The sequence below is a fragment of the Netta rufina genome (assembly GCF_964035555.1).
Source record: "Netta rufina genome assembly, chromosome: 1".
Lineage (NCBI taxonomy): Eukaryota > Metazoa > Chordata > Aves > Anseriformes > Anatidae > Netta > Netta rufina.
This window is the reverse complement of record NC_140123.1, coordinates 123,235,184-123,253,686: the sequence shown is the minus strand read 5'-3', so window position 1 is coordinate 123,253,686 and position 18,503 is coordinate 123,235,184. Positions and strand designations below refer to the sequence as shown.

The window sequence follows — 18,503 nt, the reverse complement described above, 5'->3', positions numbered from 1 at the left end:
CCAGCATGTTGAAGTCTAAAGCTTTCAGAGTTGCAATATACACAGAGTACTTTCAGATTAATCAAAAAAAAACAAACAAACAAAAAAAAAAAACAAAACACAAAATTCTCTAAAGGAAAGGGAAGGTGAAAGTAGGTAGATGGACCAAATGCCTGTACAACAGATGGATGAAACACTTGCATTTGCATTCACACATTCCAGCTTACTCAAGTTGGAAGTTCTCAAGCCTGGTCACTAGCAGCTCATATGCAATATTAAATGGTGCCATGGAAGCGACGTCCACAAATATGATCTGTTCAGATGGTCCTGTCTCAGATGCTGGCTCCGAGGGACAGAGGGTCCGGCTCACTTCTTGGTAATTGTAGGTCCTCTGGTAGCTGTAAGAGCCAGTGGAAAGACAGAAGGGAAAGTTAGGTGGAAAGAGAAAGACAGTAGTTAAGACATTGTTCTGCAGTTTTAGAAATTATGTGATTTTTCCCTGCCTGCATAAATGAAATATTGGTCTTGGCCTTTCAGATTGTTCTGCTTTTTATTGAGAGCTCAAACTCCTCCTCTGTTGTTGTTTTATGGTATGCACATGGTTATGCTGGCCATCCTCAGCATTTCACTTCCCTCCAGGCTGCCCATGCCAACTGCTGATCTAGCATATCTGCCGTTTGCCGGCTTCAGAGAGAGGAACAACAGCTCAGAACAGGTGTTGCTGTTACCACCTCCTGCATCAGACAAGACACTGTGGGCTTCCTGCTGCCAGGATTTCAGCTAGATGATGGAGTTCCACATCTCAGATGGTCTAAGGTGCCTTCAAAGTCTCAATACTTGTAGTGCCACTACCTCTGAGGTTGCTGAAGCTTCACAACAGGATCATGTTCACAAAAACAAAGAAAATACTCCAAACCCAACCTCAGACTCAGCTGTATTTGGTATGAGAAACAGAATCTTATCCCCCAAATACACTGTAACCCAGCAGTTAGGGGGCTCTTTCAAGAGCTTTTTCAAGCCCTGGTCCAAACCAGAGGCCAAGAAAAACTTGCATACAACATAAGCAGCTGTGGAAATAACGCCGTTTGGCAGACTCTGCTGACTGGTGACACAGGCAGGTTCAAAGCAGACATGTCCCCTGGTGCTGTGTGTACGTAGCTGAGAAACCAAGCAGGCTGCCAAATTTGAGGTTACCTCCCAAATCACAGTCGTTCTGTGTTCAGCTGACAGTGACCAAGCTTTGCAACCAAGCTGTCCACACGAGTGGACAGAGCTAGCACCAGAGGAAGGCTGCTGCTGGATGTAACTGGTAGACCAATGTGTTACAAAAAAGAGACTCCAGTACTTACAGGCCTCGAAAAATGAGTGGGACCTGCCATGACAATACTCCCTTCTGCTGGCGAACTACAAACAGGACAGGATATTGGAGGTTCTCAGAGCTGCTGTTCACGTAGACACGCACTGCATCTACCTGTGGAAAGAGAAAGGAGAGAACAGGTAGCTGTTAGCAGAAGGCGACAAACAAGACAGCTCCAAACTCAGGTGAGAGGAGCCCATCCCCTTAGACTGACCTAGATGCTGGCAATATCCACAGAGGGATCAACAGAGTTTGTCACTGAACCAGTTAGTAAGATCCAGAGGTCATTTAAGAAGCACCTCATTCCTGCCGCTGTAATCCAGAATAACAGCCCTGTCCCCAACCCAGAGCTGGCTGTTAGACAAGACACAGTGAGCATATGCAGTAGATGAGAGGAAGAGAGTTTAGTAGTTTCTACTTATCCAGCTAGGAACAACCTAAATAACTCCCCCTTAATTTTATAACAACAACAAAAAATCACCCAAGGCTACCAACTAGAATTTCCTTGCTTGAACTCTAATGTCCCCAGCTCATTCAACACTACCAGGGAAGTCACAAAAACAACTGAAGAAGGCATTAAAAGTCAGGGATGAAAAAGCAGGTTAGCAGTCAGCATCTTTCTCTGTTGTTACAGACGCTCGGATGTCCATAACCCGTATTTATACCACCTAATAAAACAGAAATACACTTCTGACTGCCCTCAACGGGCCAAGGAAGGATGCTTTGGTTTATGAGCAAGGCTTCCAGCATAGCCCACTGCACCAGCAGCTGAAGCCTTGCCTTACATTGTCCAGCCACCACACAGTTTCAGAGGTAAGACAGCTGTGAAGAAGGCAGCCCTCACTTTTCTGTTTGCTTTGAAAAGCAGGCAAGCAGTTTTTGTGGCCATGGCCCCATTTCCATTTCAAAGGAACACCTTGTTCAGCTCCCTCTCCAGTGCTGCATGAATTGCTCATGAGTTGTGCAAGCTCATGCCTTGTGTTCATCAGAAGACACAGTACCCCTTGATTGGAGGCCTTTAAATCAATGAAAACATATGAGGTAGATAAGAAATAAACCCACCAGGTCTTGCCTAGTGAGAATCTGTTTCAGCTTTTCAAGTGGAAGGCTCATCATACATATCTCAACTTTCTATCCTCCATGCATAGGGAAGGTAAAAGGGGGTGTGACCTTTGAGAAAACTGACAGAGCTGGCCAGGCAGCAGCAGGGCAGCTACGCTTCCACTGAGGATACCAGAAATAAGGTTTAGCAGGAGGGTTTTGCAAATGCGGTCACAAGCCTAAAATAATAAAATTTCATGTTTATTCTTGTTTAGTCATTCTAGGATCACATGAGAGTTTTGTTTACTGGAATAAAATGATTCCATCTTAAAAGCCATAATCATTACCAATTTTCCTGCCATCATCACCGTAATGCAGCACTGCCAACCACCAATTCCTAAAAAATTAAGTCTTCAACAGCAACTTGAAGGGACAGTGGACCCAAATGAAGGGAGAGTGGAACTGAACAAGAGAATATCGTGAACACATGCAGCTGTTCTTCATCCACAGGGAAACCAACTGTCAGCTCAGAGGGATCACAGTTTAGCTACATGTCCAGAAGCTTTTTGCCCATTCCTGGTTCAAGCATGCCCACCTCTGCAGGTGATTTGCACCACCTCTAGTTAGGCATCACCCTCTGAACCCTGCACATTAGCACAGTGCAACAGGAGCTCACATCAGACACCCTGCAAATAGCACTGCTGGGTTATGCATCCTCAGCTATTCACAAATGCAAGCTAGACGTTAGGGAATTGCACTTTGTGTTCATAAAAATCGACGCAAAAGACATAATTCTGCTTATTTCACAGGTAATTGTTTTTACTTTAAGTGTGTGCAATTCTTTGGTATTAACTGGAAGACTTTAAAATCTGCATCTCTACTTCTAAATTCTTAATTTAAGAACTGGGATAGCTGTATGAAGTATATGCTAATGCTTAGTTGGATTAAAAAAAGAAATAGCTACTACTTTTACAGTTTGCCTAAGTTTTGGACACAGAAGTGAAAACTGTACACAGACGAAAACACCTCTTCTTCCCACCTGAGATCTTCTCTTGCAGTAAACGAAGTATTTTCAATAATGATTCTAAGAAAAGCAAAATAAGAAGTACATAAACAGACATTTAGAAGCTGTTTAGAAAAGCTAGCCAAAGGAAAAAACCTGCTCTGAGGTGTCCTACAAAACACAGCAAGGAGCTCTCTCTTTCTGTCATTGAAAGGCACAGCTTTTGATATCCACTGGGATACATTAGGGATAGTTCTACGATTTGGGCTTAAAATCCTTGGAAATGCCAGCTCTCCCCACTGTTACATTATGGTGTAATTACAGTGAGTCACATATCTCCAGTGGCACAGAATATTTTTCAGCTTTATGAACTTCTCATGACTTTTATCCTACACAGGTAAAAACACGTGCTACCTGCATTCTGTCACGTATTATCTGAGGAGCCATGGCCATGTAATCAAATACTGCTTCAGAAGCAGACGAGCACAACAAAGCACATCCTTTCCCAAAAGTGAACTTCACCAGACACTTGCCTGTGGAGCTCCACATCAGATGTGGGGAACCTGCTCTGCTTGACAAATGACCCAAATATCGCATGGGCAGATAGGGGTGACCACGGCCTACCCCTTCCACACAGCTCATACCCAAAAAGAAGGATGGGAGAGCCGACTTTACCTGCTTAGGGAGTCAGGAGTGCGTGGTGTCAGGGGCTAGATCTTCCTGAAGATCCCAGAAGCTGGGAGCAGCAAGTACCCTGCAGTTTAGGTCACTATTGGACAAGGCAGGGCATGAACCCAAAGAGTAGAGGCAGGTGGCAGAGCCTCCAGGTGTTTGTAACTGCCCAAGGCAACTCCGCAGAGCATAACCTCCCTGTATTTTACAAGATGGAGTCACCTCTGTAACAGCTTCCAGGACAAGCCCAACAGTAAGACTGCTCATCCAGTGACTTATTAGCACTCCACTCCCACATTTTTACCCTGACACCCTCCTCTTGGTCTCTCCACCCCCTGCTGAATCTGGCCAGAAGATTTAGCATTTTATTTTCCTGTGAAAGGGAAGCTAATTAAGACAGTGGCTGCAGGTACAATAATGCGGTTGACAAACTTTTTGAGCCGGGTCCACACTGCAGTTCAAGGCCCTGATTCTCCTTGCTTAGGGTGGCTGGAATGTCCCTGGGCAAGGGTCACTGCCCTTACTTGCACAGGGCTGCACATCGCCTCCTCTTTGCTGCCAACACTAACACTCTTTTCTTTCTCCTTAACCTACAGGCGAGTGCACTAAGCGTGTCTTTTTTTTCAGATCTCAAGGCTCTCCCAGGTTAAATGCCCCATTAGTCCGAAGATCAGACAAGTTTCCACCAAGGAAACAAACAAAACAAAAAAAAAAAAAAGGAGGGGGTGTAGGAGGAGGAAAGTAGAAGAAAAAAAAAAAAAAAAAAGAGAGAGAGCTCCCTATGAATCCAAGGCTGAATCCAAGATGTTTACTTAACTAACAACTAGCATTGCCAAGATTAATACATCCTGTTAAGGGCTGATCATCTGTTTTCGGGCAGCCCTGCTGTTTTGGCAACTGCCGTTCCAGACGCCCGCGGGGCCTGCTCAGAGAAGCGAAGACTTTTGCAAGTTCTGTCTGCCTCCATGCAGTTAATGTACAACTTCTGCAAAGCCTCTGGTGTTGCAACAGCGTGCTGTGTGCCCACGGCAGTCACCACCTCCATTTTCCAGATGCAGGGACTCAAGCGTGCAAAGAGAGGCAGAGGGCCACAAGCAATGAGTTTGGAGCTTAACTGGGGAGAAGCTCTGCTGGCAGACCTCAAAGTCTCAGCCTTTGCAAACAGATCTCGAAACAAGTTTGTTTACATTTGCCATTGCAGATCCAAAGGTTTTGACACAATTAATGGAGCTGGCCTCCCCCAGATGACACCTCCATCTGGCCTGCTCACTGATGCTGACGGCCAAAGCTTGGCAAGCTGAGCCCAGGAGGACAACAAGCGCCTGGGTTACCTGTGCCTCCTGTGCCTTCTGCTAGAGGGGGGCTGCAGTGTTTCCCCCGGGGTTATCGAGAGCAACAACTGTCACAGAGCAAACACTGAGGCCTAGGATTCACTTTCTGCTCTGCATCTAGGCCAGTACCAGGAGGCAAACCTAAGCATTCGTTCTCACTTCTTACCCACTTGAAAAGTGGTATATGCTGTGTAACATGCTCTGGTAACAACAGACATGGAGAAGGCTGAGGTACTCAGTAAGTTCTTTGCCTCAGCCTTCACTGCCAGTCAGGCTGCCCACGTCTCTTGAGTCCCTGACCCTGTAGATGAGGGCTGGGGGAGCAAAGCCCCTCCCGCTGTAAACAAAGAGCGGGTTCGAGACCACCTGATGAAAATAAAACGTGTACAAGTCCATGGGGCCTGATGACAGGCATCCCAGGGTCCTGAGGGAACTGGCTGATGGAGTTGCCAAGCCTCTCTCCATCACATTTGCAAAGTCCAGGCAGTCAGGTGAAGTCCCTGGTGACTGGAAAAAGGGAAACATCACTCCTGGTTTTAAAAACGGTAGAAAGGAGGACCTGGGGAACCGCAGACCAGAGAGCCTCACATGTATGCCTGGAAAGATCATGGAACAGATCCTCCTGGAAGAAATGGCAAGGCACATGGAGGACAAGGAGGTGATCCAAGACAGGCAGCACGGCTTCACCAAGGGCAAATTGTGCCTGGTCGATCTGGTGGCCTTCTGAGATGGACTGACTGCATCACTTGACAAGAGAAGACTGACCAATGTCATCTACCTGGACTTCTGCAAGGCCTTTGACCTGGTCCTACAGGACATCCCGGTCTCCAAATTGGAGAGAGATGGATTTGAAGGGTGGACCATTCAGTGGATAAGGAATCGGCTTCAGGGTTGCGCCTAGAGAGTGATGGTCAATGGCTCTATCTCCAGGTGGAAGCCAGTGACGAGTGGTGTCCCTCAGGGGTCCATCCTGTTTAATGTCTTTATCAATGACATAGACAGTGGGATCAAGTGCACCCTCAGCAGGTTTGCAGATGACACCAAGCTGAGTGGTGCAGTTGATACAACAGAAGGAAGGGAAGCCATCCAACAGGACCTCGACAAGCTTGGGAACCTAATATGGTTCAACAAGTCCAAGTGCAAGGTGCTGCACCTGGGTTGGGGCAATCCCAGGCATGAGGACAGACTGGGAGAAGAACTCATTGAGAACAGCCCTGCAGAGGAGGACTTGGGGGTTCTGGTGGATGAAAAGCTCCACACGAGCCAGCAGTGAGAGCTTGCAGCCCAAAAGGCCAACTGCATCCTGGGCTGCATCGACAGAGAAGCGGCCAGCAGATTGAGGGAGGTGATTGTCCCCCTCCTACTCTGCCCTCATGAGGCCTCACTTGGAGTACTGTGTCCAGGTCTGGGGCCCCCAGCACAAGAAGGACGTGGGGCTGTCCGAGCAGGTCCAGAAGAGGGCCATGAAGATGCTTGGAGGGCTGGAGCACCTCTCCTACACAGAAAGGCTGAGAGAGCTGCGGCTGTCCAGCCTAAAGAAGGGAAGGCTCCAGGATGACCTCACTGCAGCTTTTCAAGGCTTAAAGGGCGCTTATAAAAAAGACAGACAGCAACATTTTGCTCAGTCAGATAAAGACAGGACGAGGGGGAATGGTTTAAAACTGAAAGAGGGGAGATTTAGATTAGAGGTTGGTAGGAAATTCTTCACTCAGAGGCACTGGTGAGGCACTGGCACAGGCTGCCCAGAGAAGCTGTGGGTGCCCCATCCCTGGAGGTGTTCAAGGCCAGGTTGGATGAGGCCCTGGGCAACCTGGTCTGGTGGGAGGTGTCCCTGCCCATGGCAGGGGGGTTGGAATTAGGTGATCTTTGAGGTCCCTTCCAGCACAAGCCATTTGATGGTGTAACTGCTATAGATGATTTCTTTGCACCTTCCCACTTTGTGTCTCCTCCTTGCAATGGGTGTTGAGGAGCTGAGCAGAAATTAGGTGCAGTTACAGGGAAGCTTGGGAAAGGAGAGAAAGGATTAATATTGAACTGCAAGCACAGCTTCTCTCATTTGCTCTCAGCCACTCTGACTTTTTGTTATGGAGTGCAAAGAACTCTAATTAGCAGAGGAAGACATTTTGCTTGGCAGGTGATCTGTCTAGCAAAAGCATCACAAGGGACAGGAATAACAGAGCCGTACCTATGAACAGATGTTTGCGTCCTGTCGGGACAATTAACCCATCTCAAACATTTAATCTCTACTTTGCTTCTAGATCTTATCGTCTGGATATAGACAATAAACACATTTGCATGCAACAGATTTCAAAATCTGGCCACTGAGCCTTTGTGAGCAGTCGTATCTCTCCCTTTGAAATTCAACATTCAGCATTTGCCTCAAGGGTACCATCTCCAGCAAAACACTTTAGGAAAAAAAAAAAAAAAAGGCAGGAGGGGAGGGGAAATCAAAGTGTTTTATTTAGTTCAAACATCGTTCTTCCTCCCTACCTCTCCAAAGATCCTTCCATTTTAAGAACAAGCAGTTCTGACCCAACAACTCCTCTCTGCTGCAGCCAACCCATCACACACACCCCTCTCTCCCAGCGCAGAAATAAGATCCTAGCTACGCTGCGTGTAAAAACGAGGGGGAAATCCAGCTAGAAAGCGCATTTTTTGTTTCTCATGATAACAATTCCCCACGCTAGAACAGAAGGAGCTGGTTCAGAGCCTCCTCTGCATCCACCCCCACTCACTCAGCACTGATGGGATGAGGAGGAAGCTTCGCCTGGGCAGCAAGGTGGTCCGCCAGGCTGCTGCCTCTGCTGCAGCACCACCACTGCTGAGGGGCTTCACTTTGGACCAGGCACCTCCAGTGCCACAGAAAACCTCTCTCTTCCACATACTCCTTCTCGTTGCCAAGCCTCTGCCATGCACATCTCTATTCAGCAGCCAAGTTAGCGACAGTTTTGTCTCTCAGATGACTGAACGTGAACTTTTTTTTCCTGTGTTTCAAGGTGGACGGAGCAGTTAGCTGAAAAGAGAGGGAGCTCTCAGTGCTACATTAAAACGCGTTAGACCGGGAAAGACAAATATTTGCGCTTCAGTTCTATCACCCTGGAGATAGGGGGAGAAAAAATAAAAGGAAGAAATTAAAAAAATGCAACTGGATTCCATTCTCGAGATGGGAACAGGCAGAAGGAGCTGGTCCCAAACTCACACAGCTGACCAGGACCAACATGGCTGTGAACATTAAGCAAAATAAACCGGGCTCTTGTTGACACAAAAGAGTCCTTGGACTGATTATGAAGTCAGCATTTCCCACAGAGATTACACATCAGCTTAAGGCTGCACGGATGTGAATTTATGGGCAGGCAGGAGGTTGGAGCAAGGGCTTCTGCTGCAAGCGGAGCGTTTTGAGGATGTCAAAACCCTTCTCACCATCTCACGGGTGGGAGCAGTTGAGGCAGGGAAGCAGCACGTGCCCATTAGTGCCCAGCTCTTCCCATGGCCAGCCCGACAGGGGGAAGCAGAGACCCTGAAGGAAACTAATTATGGGGTAGCAACTGGACTTACAGAACATCTTTCCTGCCCTCTTATGAGATATGAGCATTACTCCTGTCTGATGGGGAAAAAAAGAAAAAGAAAACAAAAAAGTGGAGCTCAAAGAGCATTCCCTCTCCGTCTGACACTGTGCCCAAACGCCAGTAACTCTTAGCTGCTGTTGAAAGCAATCTGCCAAGTAACCTTGGTCCACAGTTTTCTTACAGCATCTCTGCCAGTATTAAATAGCCAAAGCAGCATAAACCAAGCAACAGACTCTGGGTATGTCAAGCCCAGCCTGAGTCGCATTGTTCCAGGATGAATATTTTCGTTTAGAAGTTCCACTTTGTGCAAATACGCTCAGCGTGGACTTACGGCCTGCCATGGGCGTTCCCATGAGCTCACTCGCTTGTAACAGTATCTGTGCAGCAGAAATGGCAGAAAGACAAACACAAAGCGTGCTAATATTTTGTTTTCCTTTCAAAAAAAATAATTATATCCTCAAACCAATGTCACTAGGGAGACTCTAGGCCGGACGGAAAGAAAAACTAGGAGTTGCCACGCTGCGTGAAAGAGGTACCTGGTTTCTGACCACCCTGAGACTTCAGGGTGGCATTAAATAAGTAAATAAATCAGTAAATCCCTTTTTGAACAGCTTGCTAAGGAATGAACTGTTTGCTAACAAACAGCATCTTCCTAACCCCTGCCAGCTGGAACTGTGAGCTAGGACAGCCCCTGAAACCAAAGGGGTTTGTAACCTTCCTACATCCTCCCCCAGCCCAGACTCACAGCAGTAACTCCGGGATGCACACCACAACACAAACATCTGGATCTGTCTTGGATCCCAAGTTCTTCACTTCCATCACGCTGGTGTGGATTGAATTATATCTCCTGCATGTTTTCTTCTCATTTAACCGTCGTATGTTTGTTTTAAACCCCCCAGAGCTAGCTTGTTGCTACGTCCAAAGAAAAACACCAGCACAGACAGAGCAAGGAGGGCTGTTTCTGAAGTCCGCCGTGTTCCTATAAGTACACGCAGCAGGAAACAACGTTTGCTTATGCAAGCACACTAAACTGTATTCTCAAGCCGGGCAGATGGCACACCCTTGCAGTACAGCTTTTACAGGCTGCACTTTCATTCCCTGAATATCCCCTGAAATAGCAGGCGAGGTCTGGGTAGGAAAAGACATACCTTCCTACCCAGCAACTTCTGCTCAAGTTATTTAAGGACATTTCAGCCTCCGCTTACAATGTAAATGTTTGTCTTATAAATCGCTGCGCTGCTCTTGGAAAGGGCTCAAGCCCAGGAGAGGCGTTTTGGTGAAGTTGCCCTTATTCAGACCTTTCTTTTTGAAATCGAAACGCTGGGGGGGGGGGGGGGGGCTATCCATATGTAGGGTTTTTTTTTTCATAAAGCCCACATATGGATATTCTCCTTCACCCCTCTAAGTAGAAAAATAAATCACAAAGCACAAAGAACTCAGCTTAAAGCAAAGCCGGGTGCCCACCTTTCTTTCTCTTAAGTTACCCCATTTTGGCCAGGGAGCAGGGGGTTGCTCAGTTCCTTTCCCCAAGCCCCATTACGCCTGCAAAACGTGTTCCAAAGGAAACTCTGTCGAACCTTGCTAGGCTTCAGCCACCACACGTTGTAACTTCCTTTGATTTTATGGGCTTGGACACCGTGCCTACATTTCTGGCTCAGAAGACATTTAATTTAGCATTAGGCTCCAGAAATGGTGAGCTCTTCCAGCACCCCGTGGCGAATGGACTAGCTCCAGCAGCCAAAATGCAACAGCGTTCAGGCCCTGGATATCCTGCAATAGCCAGAGCTCTGCTGACCTTAAGAGATCTCCTTCTTACCTAAAAGCCCGTAGTCTTCCCAACTGATTTGCTTTCTACCTGTGTCTCTGTGGCTAAAATGGTGAGCTTCCACTCAGCACTGAGGAAAGACAAAGCCTAACCTGTTCGTCTCCCTGCGGCTCAGGTTTGACCATCTCCAAACAGGAAACTAAAATCTTACTGCATGCACAGGATAGCTGTGGGCTGAAACCTGGGCTGGAGCCAAGAGCAACATGACAGAGAAGACACCCGGGAGAGCACGGGGATACTCTGAGGGAGCTCAATTCCAGCCCGCAGAGCCCTACACGTGCAGCCTAAAAGCAGCCCAGGAGCTGGAGGTGAAAGAGCGGCTCGTAGATTTGTTGCAACAAAAGGTGGCTGCTGCTGGAGTGGGACCGACGTGCACGTGGAACAGCAGGCTATGAAAGACTCTTTCACCCAGGGGCAGGGGAACCCAAGTGCATCACACTCTGAGCTGGAAAAGGCCCCTGGTCTCTACCTGAGGGCTACACAATTTGAGGCATCAAGCTGAAAGACTTCTGTCCTTCTCACTAGCATTGCTTCCCCTCTTCCCTTGGGTTGGCCAACGTCTTCCCCAGCTGCAGACATGAGGGAAGGAAGGGTTGTGATGTTAGCAGGTCTCAAGGCAGCACACAGCCTCTCTCCCTCGTTCACTGGGGGGGAGCTTTTACCTCTCAAGCAGGCTCCACGTAAGAAGCAGTCACTCCGGGGCTGCGCATCCTCACATGACACGATTGCTAAGCAGAGAAGCCACAGCCTAATCTGCTGCCAATGCAGGCTTACCGTGAGCATGGGCCATATGGGAACCGAGACCGGGACTCTGTTCGTACTCCTGGCAAGGGAGGAGGAGGAAGAAAATATCACCCACTCATTCCCCTAGAATAGGTGCAGCCTACTGCTCAGCTTTTGGGCTCATCGTCACCGAAATGCATGAATGTCCACGTGCTACATCTCGATTGCAGCAGTTTTGCCTAGAAAAGGAAGGCTGGAAACTCGTTCTCCTGAGAGATCCTTGTTTTTCTAAGCACCCAGGTAATCCTCCAAAACATGCACTCAGCTGATTCTCTGATTAGGAAGAAACTGTAATGTCTCCAACAATCTCGTTCCTCAAGATACTCCCTGGCTTCACTTTGAGCCTGGTAGAGGAATAACCCCCAAGTCCAAGATGAGTGCCATTTGCCTTTCCAACAAGTTAACCATTAGTGACTGCCAGAGCTTACAATGGAGGAGAGATCAGCTCACGTTGAATTTCCTCAGTACTTTGCCCCAGCCTCCCTCATCTTTTTGGAAGCCTTTGTATCACTGCTGTTGTGGAACTAAGCAGGTTCCCTTGCTTCTCGCATAAATCCTTCTCTAGCCAACGGCACATCCAGCAGAAATACTCAGCGGCTCTTTTTCAGCTTCCCAGACTGACACACTGCACAGGCAGCTCCAACATGACATCCCCTTCCCTCCCTCCCAAGTAGGGACATGTTGAATATTTGGAATTTGAGACACTCAGGAGCACACCACGTTCATTCCCCTTCTCTCAGCTCCCCCCATCATGGATGTCTCCAGTTTAAACAACCCTAAAATAAGATAAAGCTGCTTGCCCAACTAATTGCTCACTACTACAGCATGTCTGTGTTCGCTGGTAGAGTGCATATCAGCAGGAACAACAGCTGGGTTTATTATTTTTAATTTTTTTTTTTACACTCACGGTTAAACATTAAACAAACAGCTGTGCAGAGAGGAAATTTTCAAAGTGCAGCTAGGAGAAGAAAAAGAGCCAGAAGAGCAATAAAAGACCCCACAATAAATGAAGACTTGCCACCATGGAAGACCGAGGAAGGAGTTTCTACCATGGAGGGACCAAGGAGGGACACGTGGAGGCCAGCGCTAGAAGCTGCTCACAGCAGAGGTAGCTGTGCTCCTCCTCCTTCAGCACAGCCCTACTTGTACAGCTCCACCTCAGGAATTGAGGCCTAAACCCTAGCTGCCAAGCACAGGAAAGCCTGAAAACTGTCCCAGCTCCAGACACAAGGCGAAACATTTCTGCCCAGCACCTAGGAGGTTCACTCCCCCCTCAGACTAGCAAGGTATACATATGTAAGTTTCTTCCAGGTGACCAGGTCAGCAGGAAAAAAAAACTTCTTTTCATTTCATACGCACAGAAAAGGAGATGCAAAGATATGAAGTGACTTGCCTGGCTCAAAGCAACTCTGCTCCAGCACGCTGAGCTGCACTTTGCTCACAAGTAGCTGTATACAAGGCAAAAGAATCTGATAAGGAAGGCTTTCCCCTTCCCTATGGCGTGCATAGCTGTATCCCCGAGAATAAGGAGGACTACGTGGATGAGGATCATCCTCTGAGGTCAAGGAAGCACAAATTTTCGGAAGGAGATAGGTCTCTGAAGCACCAAACAGGAGCGATGGCCTTTTTCCTCCTTTCCCTCATCCCTCATTCAAGCACTGCTCTATCCAGCTGCGTTTTCAGATGTGTCCTGGCAGCCACAGCACGTGAGCAAACAGAGCACTTGCAAAGAGCCGATGGATCTCAGGCCAGCCCTCGTGCCTTGTCTTTGGCTCCAGGTTGTCCCCTGCCTTGAAGGCCTGCCCTCACGAGAGAGAACAGCAGAGGGGAACAGCTGAACCCACAGCATCAGCAAAACAAATCCCTGCTTCAGAGCCAGGCCACTCCAGACCTGGCTTTGCTTCAGAGGGAAAGCAATTAAACTCACCCACTGCAGCCCTTCCTAGTGGAAAAATGCTCTTTTTATTCAATTAAATCCCCTGTAACTGAGGTTAATGTTCCATGTGGTATCTGCCTCGAGGTATAAGAGGCTTCTGGCTGACCTGCCATCAGCAGAGACAGGAGGAGACTGAAGGGATCGGGAAGAGCAGAGCTTGCACGTGGCCGGCAGTTGGCTAACACTGGCTGAGTCTCCACTCCCTAAAAGTTGGAGTCCAACGACTGCCGTGGAAAGGAAGGATTAGCACACCGAGTTTTTGCAGGACTTCTGTTCCTTCAGAAGATCCAACAACTGCTGAGTTAACGGCATGCCCCTAAGCGTCCTCACCACTCTTGGACAAGCAGCTTGCTCACAAGAGCATCGTCCCTGATTAAAGTCAAGGTTCTCACCACCCAGCTTCCAAACTTTGAGCATCACCACCACCAGGGAGATGCAGAGCCTTCAGAACAGACCTACCTCCAGCTCTGACCAGGCTGGCAAGAGGAAACCCAGTCAGGATTGCCCTCATCAGTTCAGGGCCACAGCCACACACGAAGCCAGTTACCTTGGTTAGCCAGCAGGCTTGGCTCAGCTCAGGACCAGTGTCTGTAGGGCTCCTCGGGATCTCTTCTGGGCACCCCTCACCAGAAACTCTCCTAGCACAGTTCACGTTTAAGTGGTTCTCCCTTTCAAATTAGTTTTCCTAGCCGGAGCCACCTGTATGGCACTCTTTAAGCATGTTGATGTTTGGAGAGTTCTGCATTCAAAAATGATCAAGCCTCAAACCTGAACTTTCCTTTCCTAGATGTGCTCTCAACCAGCTCAACATCACTGCAGAGACTTCAGAGTCCAGCATATGGGGATGTGGAGATTAGCACCCTAAGGTCTCCACTTAAATGTGACGACAGTCATTGCACGTTGTCTCTGCTAGCAAGCCCCAGACACTATTTTTTCTGCTAGCAGCCTTGGTTACAGTACCCAGTACCTGTAACACCACGAGAAGCCCAACTTACATTACCCTGAGCTTTTACAGCAAGGCTCACGTCCAAAGAACGAATTTGGCCTTTCGTGCTCTGTGGTGACACCCAATAGTTAAATAAACCTGGGCTGGCTCACTTGCATCAGCCCTGAACCAAAATTCATGCCCCATAAATACCAGGTGCATTTTATTACACTGTGACACACAGAACAGAAGAAAGACAGGTCTTTAAAGGTCTGGATTTTGCAGGGTAAACCGAAGCCTTATCAAAAAGTTCCCCCCCTCCCCCTTTGGAAAAATCATGCTCTTAAAACTCCCTTCATATAAAAAAAAAAATAGGAATGCAGTGTGGAAAGATAGATGCTTTCCATTTTCTCTCGTTCTGTGCCGCTGAGGACAGGAGGGTAGGTTCATTTGTATGGTTCACCATCTTTCGGGAAACCGAGGCGTTCTCCCCAGTAATTAATGCCCGATCCAAACAACGGGGGCAGAGTTTCCAAGGCACCACTTAGCTACTTGGTCTAAACATGACATTAAGAAAGAAAAATAATAAAAATAAAAGAGGGGGATGGGGGGGGGGAAGCCGCAGCAGCTAAGCCTGCAGAAACGCCGTGCTTCCTCCGTGCCTTTGGCAGCGCTGCCCCGCAGTCCCCTCGCCCCGCAGCTCACCTGCCGGGCTCCCGGGGGACAGCCCCGATCCTACAGCAGCTCCCAAGCTCCAGGATGTGTTTAGAAAAGGGTCGGAAAAGGCTCACCCAGCGCGGTTCCCGATCCCCCAGCCTTCAACCTGCCTCCCCGCAGGTGCTTGAGGGGGCTGCGGGCAGGGATGAGGGGGGGGTGAGCAGAGCCCGCACGGCAGCGGGAGCCCCCCCGGTGCCCGTTCCCCTTTTCGGGAGGGATCAGGGCGCTTTGCCACCCCCCCTTGGAGGCTCCTACCTGCCCGGGCTGCCTGCTGTAGGCGAAGGCGTAGAGCCGCTCGGCGCTGATGTTCACGGCGCCCCGGTAGAGGCGGCCGAAAGCTCCCGGAGCGGGGCTGCCCCCGGGGCCGCCCCCCAATGGGGTCGGAGCCGCCGCCGCCGCCCAGAGCAAGGCGCAGAGCAGGGCCCCGGGGGTCGGGGGCTCCCCCCCGGCCATGGTCCCGGTGCTGCCGGCCGCCCGGCTGCTTCTCCCCGGCGGGGCGGGCGCCCGGGAGCCGGGGTTGGGATTTCCTCGGCCGCACGGGGGTGGGGGGAGGCGGGCAAGCAGCGAGCACCGGGCACCCCCCCCCCCCCCCTCGCCCCGAGCAACTTTCCTGGGGAAGGACCCTCCGCGGGGAGGGGATAGGGGAGGGGATGGGGAAGGAGGGGGAGAGAGGAGGGAGGAGGGTCTCCGCCGTGTGGCCGGCCCCAAATCGTGAGCCGGCGGTTGTCAGGGAGCTTGTCCCCTTCGGGGTGTGGGATTTGGGGTGAGGGGTATGCAGGCGTCGTCGGGTGTGTGGGGACTTGGGCACGGTTGCGGCATCCGCGGGGCTTCGCATCTCACACAGGGGCCATGCCAAGCAGCTGGTTGGGGCTGCTGAGAGCTGGGGGATAAATGCCGACGGTTTTGAGCTCAGTCCAGAGGTGTGAAAGGCTGCAGCACAGCGTCGGTCCACGCTTCTTACGCTTTTTGAGGTGCTCGTGAAGCTGCTACAAAAGTCAGTGTGATGCTCTCAAGCTTTTCAGCAAGATGACAGCGATACTGTCAGGCTGCCAAAGGGCCAGAGGTCTGTCTCTGCTCTCCCCTCCTATGCTCTTTTGTTGGAAACATGCCTGGGAAATGTGTCGGGTCCCATGGCGCAGGGATGCACTTTTAACTCAGAGAGGGTAGAGCATCACCGAAGCGACCTGAAAGGCTTTTCAGACTGAAGGCAAACTCGTAGAGGCCACGGTTTTATAAAGCCAGCCTTTGTTCTCCGTGTTATCTCTGGCCATAGCGGCTTTCCAAGCTGTGGGGTTTGTTTTCAAGGCTGAGAGATTTCCCGGGGGTTGCTCTTCTTTGGAGGAAAAGTTGTAAGGCTCAGCAAAACGACTCAGCTTACGTTATGCTGCCATTTTGGTCCCTGCGCCTTCGTGGGATCTCTGCCAAGAGTAAACAAACAAAACAATTGTCAGTGACCTGTGTTAGTGAAGCAGACCACATGCAAGTCCCTCTGTCTGCTGGCAGAGCCCCAAGAAGCGGCACTGAGGGCAAGCCCCCCACATGAGATCCCCTGGAAGATGGGCACTCCACCACCAGGAGTGCCTTCCAGCCTGGAGTTTCACGCAGCGCAGACCAGAAGACCTGAGCAATGTCACCTCTGAGCTCTTGCAGCTCTGTCTTGCCTCTTACTGGGACATGGGATGACCTTTTGTGGGGGACTTCGAGCAGTGGTGGCACTGGGAGACTTGTGGCTTCCCCTCTGCACTCTATAGAAGCCAAAGCTCCTAAACCACACAGCTCCCTGCTCGCCCTCTGCCTCCTTCAGCCCCACATACCCCCCTGTGGCCACCCTGGCTAGACGTATATTTTGGTATTCTACAGAAAACTACACATTTTCCCCTCAATTTGAATTTTACAATTCAAGTTTTCTGTTCAAAACGCAATGCCTTGTTTTTGTCTTTATTGAATTTCTTCTTACTGTTTTGAGGCTCTTTCTGTGATTCATCAACGTTGTAATTTTGTTCAAATCCTTGCCTCCAAAGTGCTTGCAGGACTGCCCAACTTGTGTTATTTACAGAAGTTTGAAGTCAAAGGTCAATTCCATCATCCAAGTCACTAATTAAAATAATCAATCTTAGCAGACAGATCAGATCTCTTAATTTAATATACCTTCCTATTGCCCAGAAAATAGCCACAGCTACATTTTGGGAATTGCTGTTTAATCACACACTCCTTTCATGTTAATCCCAATCTGACCCCTATTTGCCTTTATGAGGACGGCGTTCAATGTAATGTCAAAAGTCCTGCTGAAGTCTGAATGTTTCATCTGTTTCTTTCAGCACTTCCTAAGTCAGTTATCTCTGCAAGGAAATAAATTAGCTTACTTTGACTTGATTTGTTCGGGACAGATGAGCACTGCCTGTTTCTCATCACTGTATTGTTTTTTAGTTGCTTGCACCCTGCCTGCTGAACAGCTTGTTTCATTATCTTTCCCGATAACAAATGGAGGTTGGCTGATTTATAACTCCTCGCTCAGCCCTGTTGGTAAAGACGAGCAGCCTGTTTTCCCTTTCTCACATCCACCTAAATCTTGTTCTTGAATGGCAGTGGGTATTTTGGAAGAAAGAACAGGGACACCGTAAGAGACAAGATGCTGATCCAGAGAGATCATGGGTCTGGATCAGGGGAAGTGTTCTCACGCGTGCCACAGCACTGCCATCAGGGAACAGCAAAGGCTGGCTGCTCCCTAAGGCACAGGGAGCCGAGCGTGAAAATGTGGCCAGCAGGGCAGGGGTTTCACCACCCAGGGCCCCATCCCACCCTACCCGAGCAAGATGGACAGGGCAGGCCTGGAGATGGCAGCTGGGCTCAACAGAGAGTCCAGACTGTCAGGCAAACCCCAAGCAGGTCTCAGGTCGTGGCTGTCACACAACTGCAGCTGTAGCACAGGCAGGGCTCAGCACCTGAGCCCCAGCTTAAAAGCAGCTCCCATGGGACGGGGGAGGTCAGCCCTTGCAGAGGCCTCTCTGCACTGTGCCCTCCAAGGTCGCTGGAGCGAAGGGGGACAGCCCTTGGCTGCGCTATCTCTGCGCTGGCGCCGAGCCCGGGGTGCCAGACCTACAGGAGGGGGGATGTTCTCAGGGCCCTTTTCTCTGCATGTGTTGGGGCACACATCTCCTCACACGGACATCCTTGTTCCCAGGATGAGCAAAGCCCAGGGTTGTGAGCGTCTTGGGGAAAGGAGGCTCACAAGAGTGTTTTTTTTTGTTTGTTTGTTTGTTTGTTTGTTTTTTTTGCCATAGAACAAATGTAGGAAGTCACATTGCTGCTGGAAAAAACACTCTAAGGGAGTGATATTTCTCCTGGTAACCAGTGCTGCAAAAATATCC

General features: G+C 49.4%; 1 protein-coding gene across 2 annotated transcripts in view; it reads right to left on the bottom strand.

Annotated features, from left to right (window-relative positions):
* Nucleotides 1-15,588, bottom strand: part of SIDT1 (SID1 transmembrane family member 1) — a gene marked incomplete at both ends in the record, with an annotated part of 36,005 nt that extends 20,417 nt beyond the window's left edge. For both annotated transcript variants that reach the window (XM_084305246.1, XM_084305247.1), the window contains 3 exons: nucleotides 207-377; nucleotides 1,329-1,450; nucleotides 15,391-15,588. In XM_084305246.1, coding sequence (XP_084161372.1) covers nucleotides 207-377; nucleotides 1,329-1,450; nucleotides 15,391-15,588 — 491 coding nt within the window. The remainder of the gene's footprint in view (nucleotides 1-206; nucleotides 378-1,328; nucleotides 1,451-15,390) is intronic.
* Nucleotides 15,589-18,503: the final 2,915 nt, after the last annotated feature.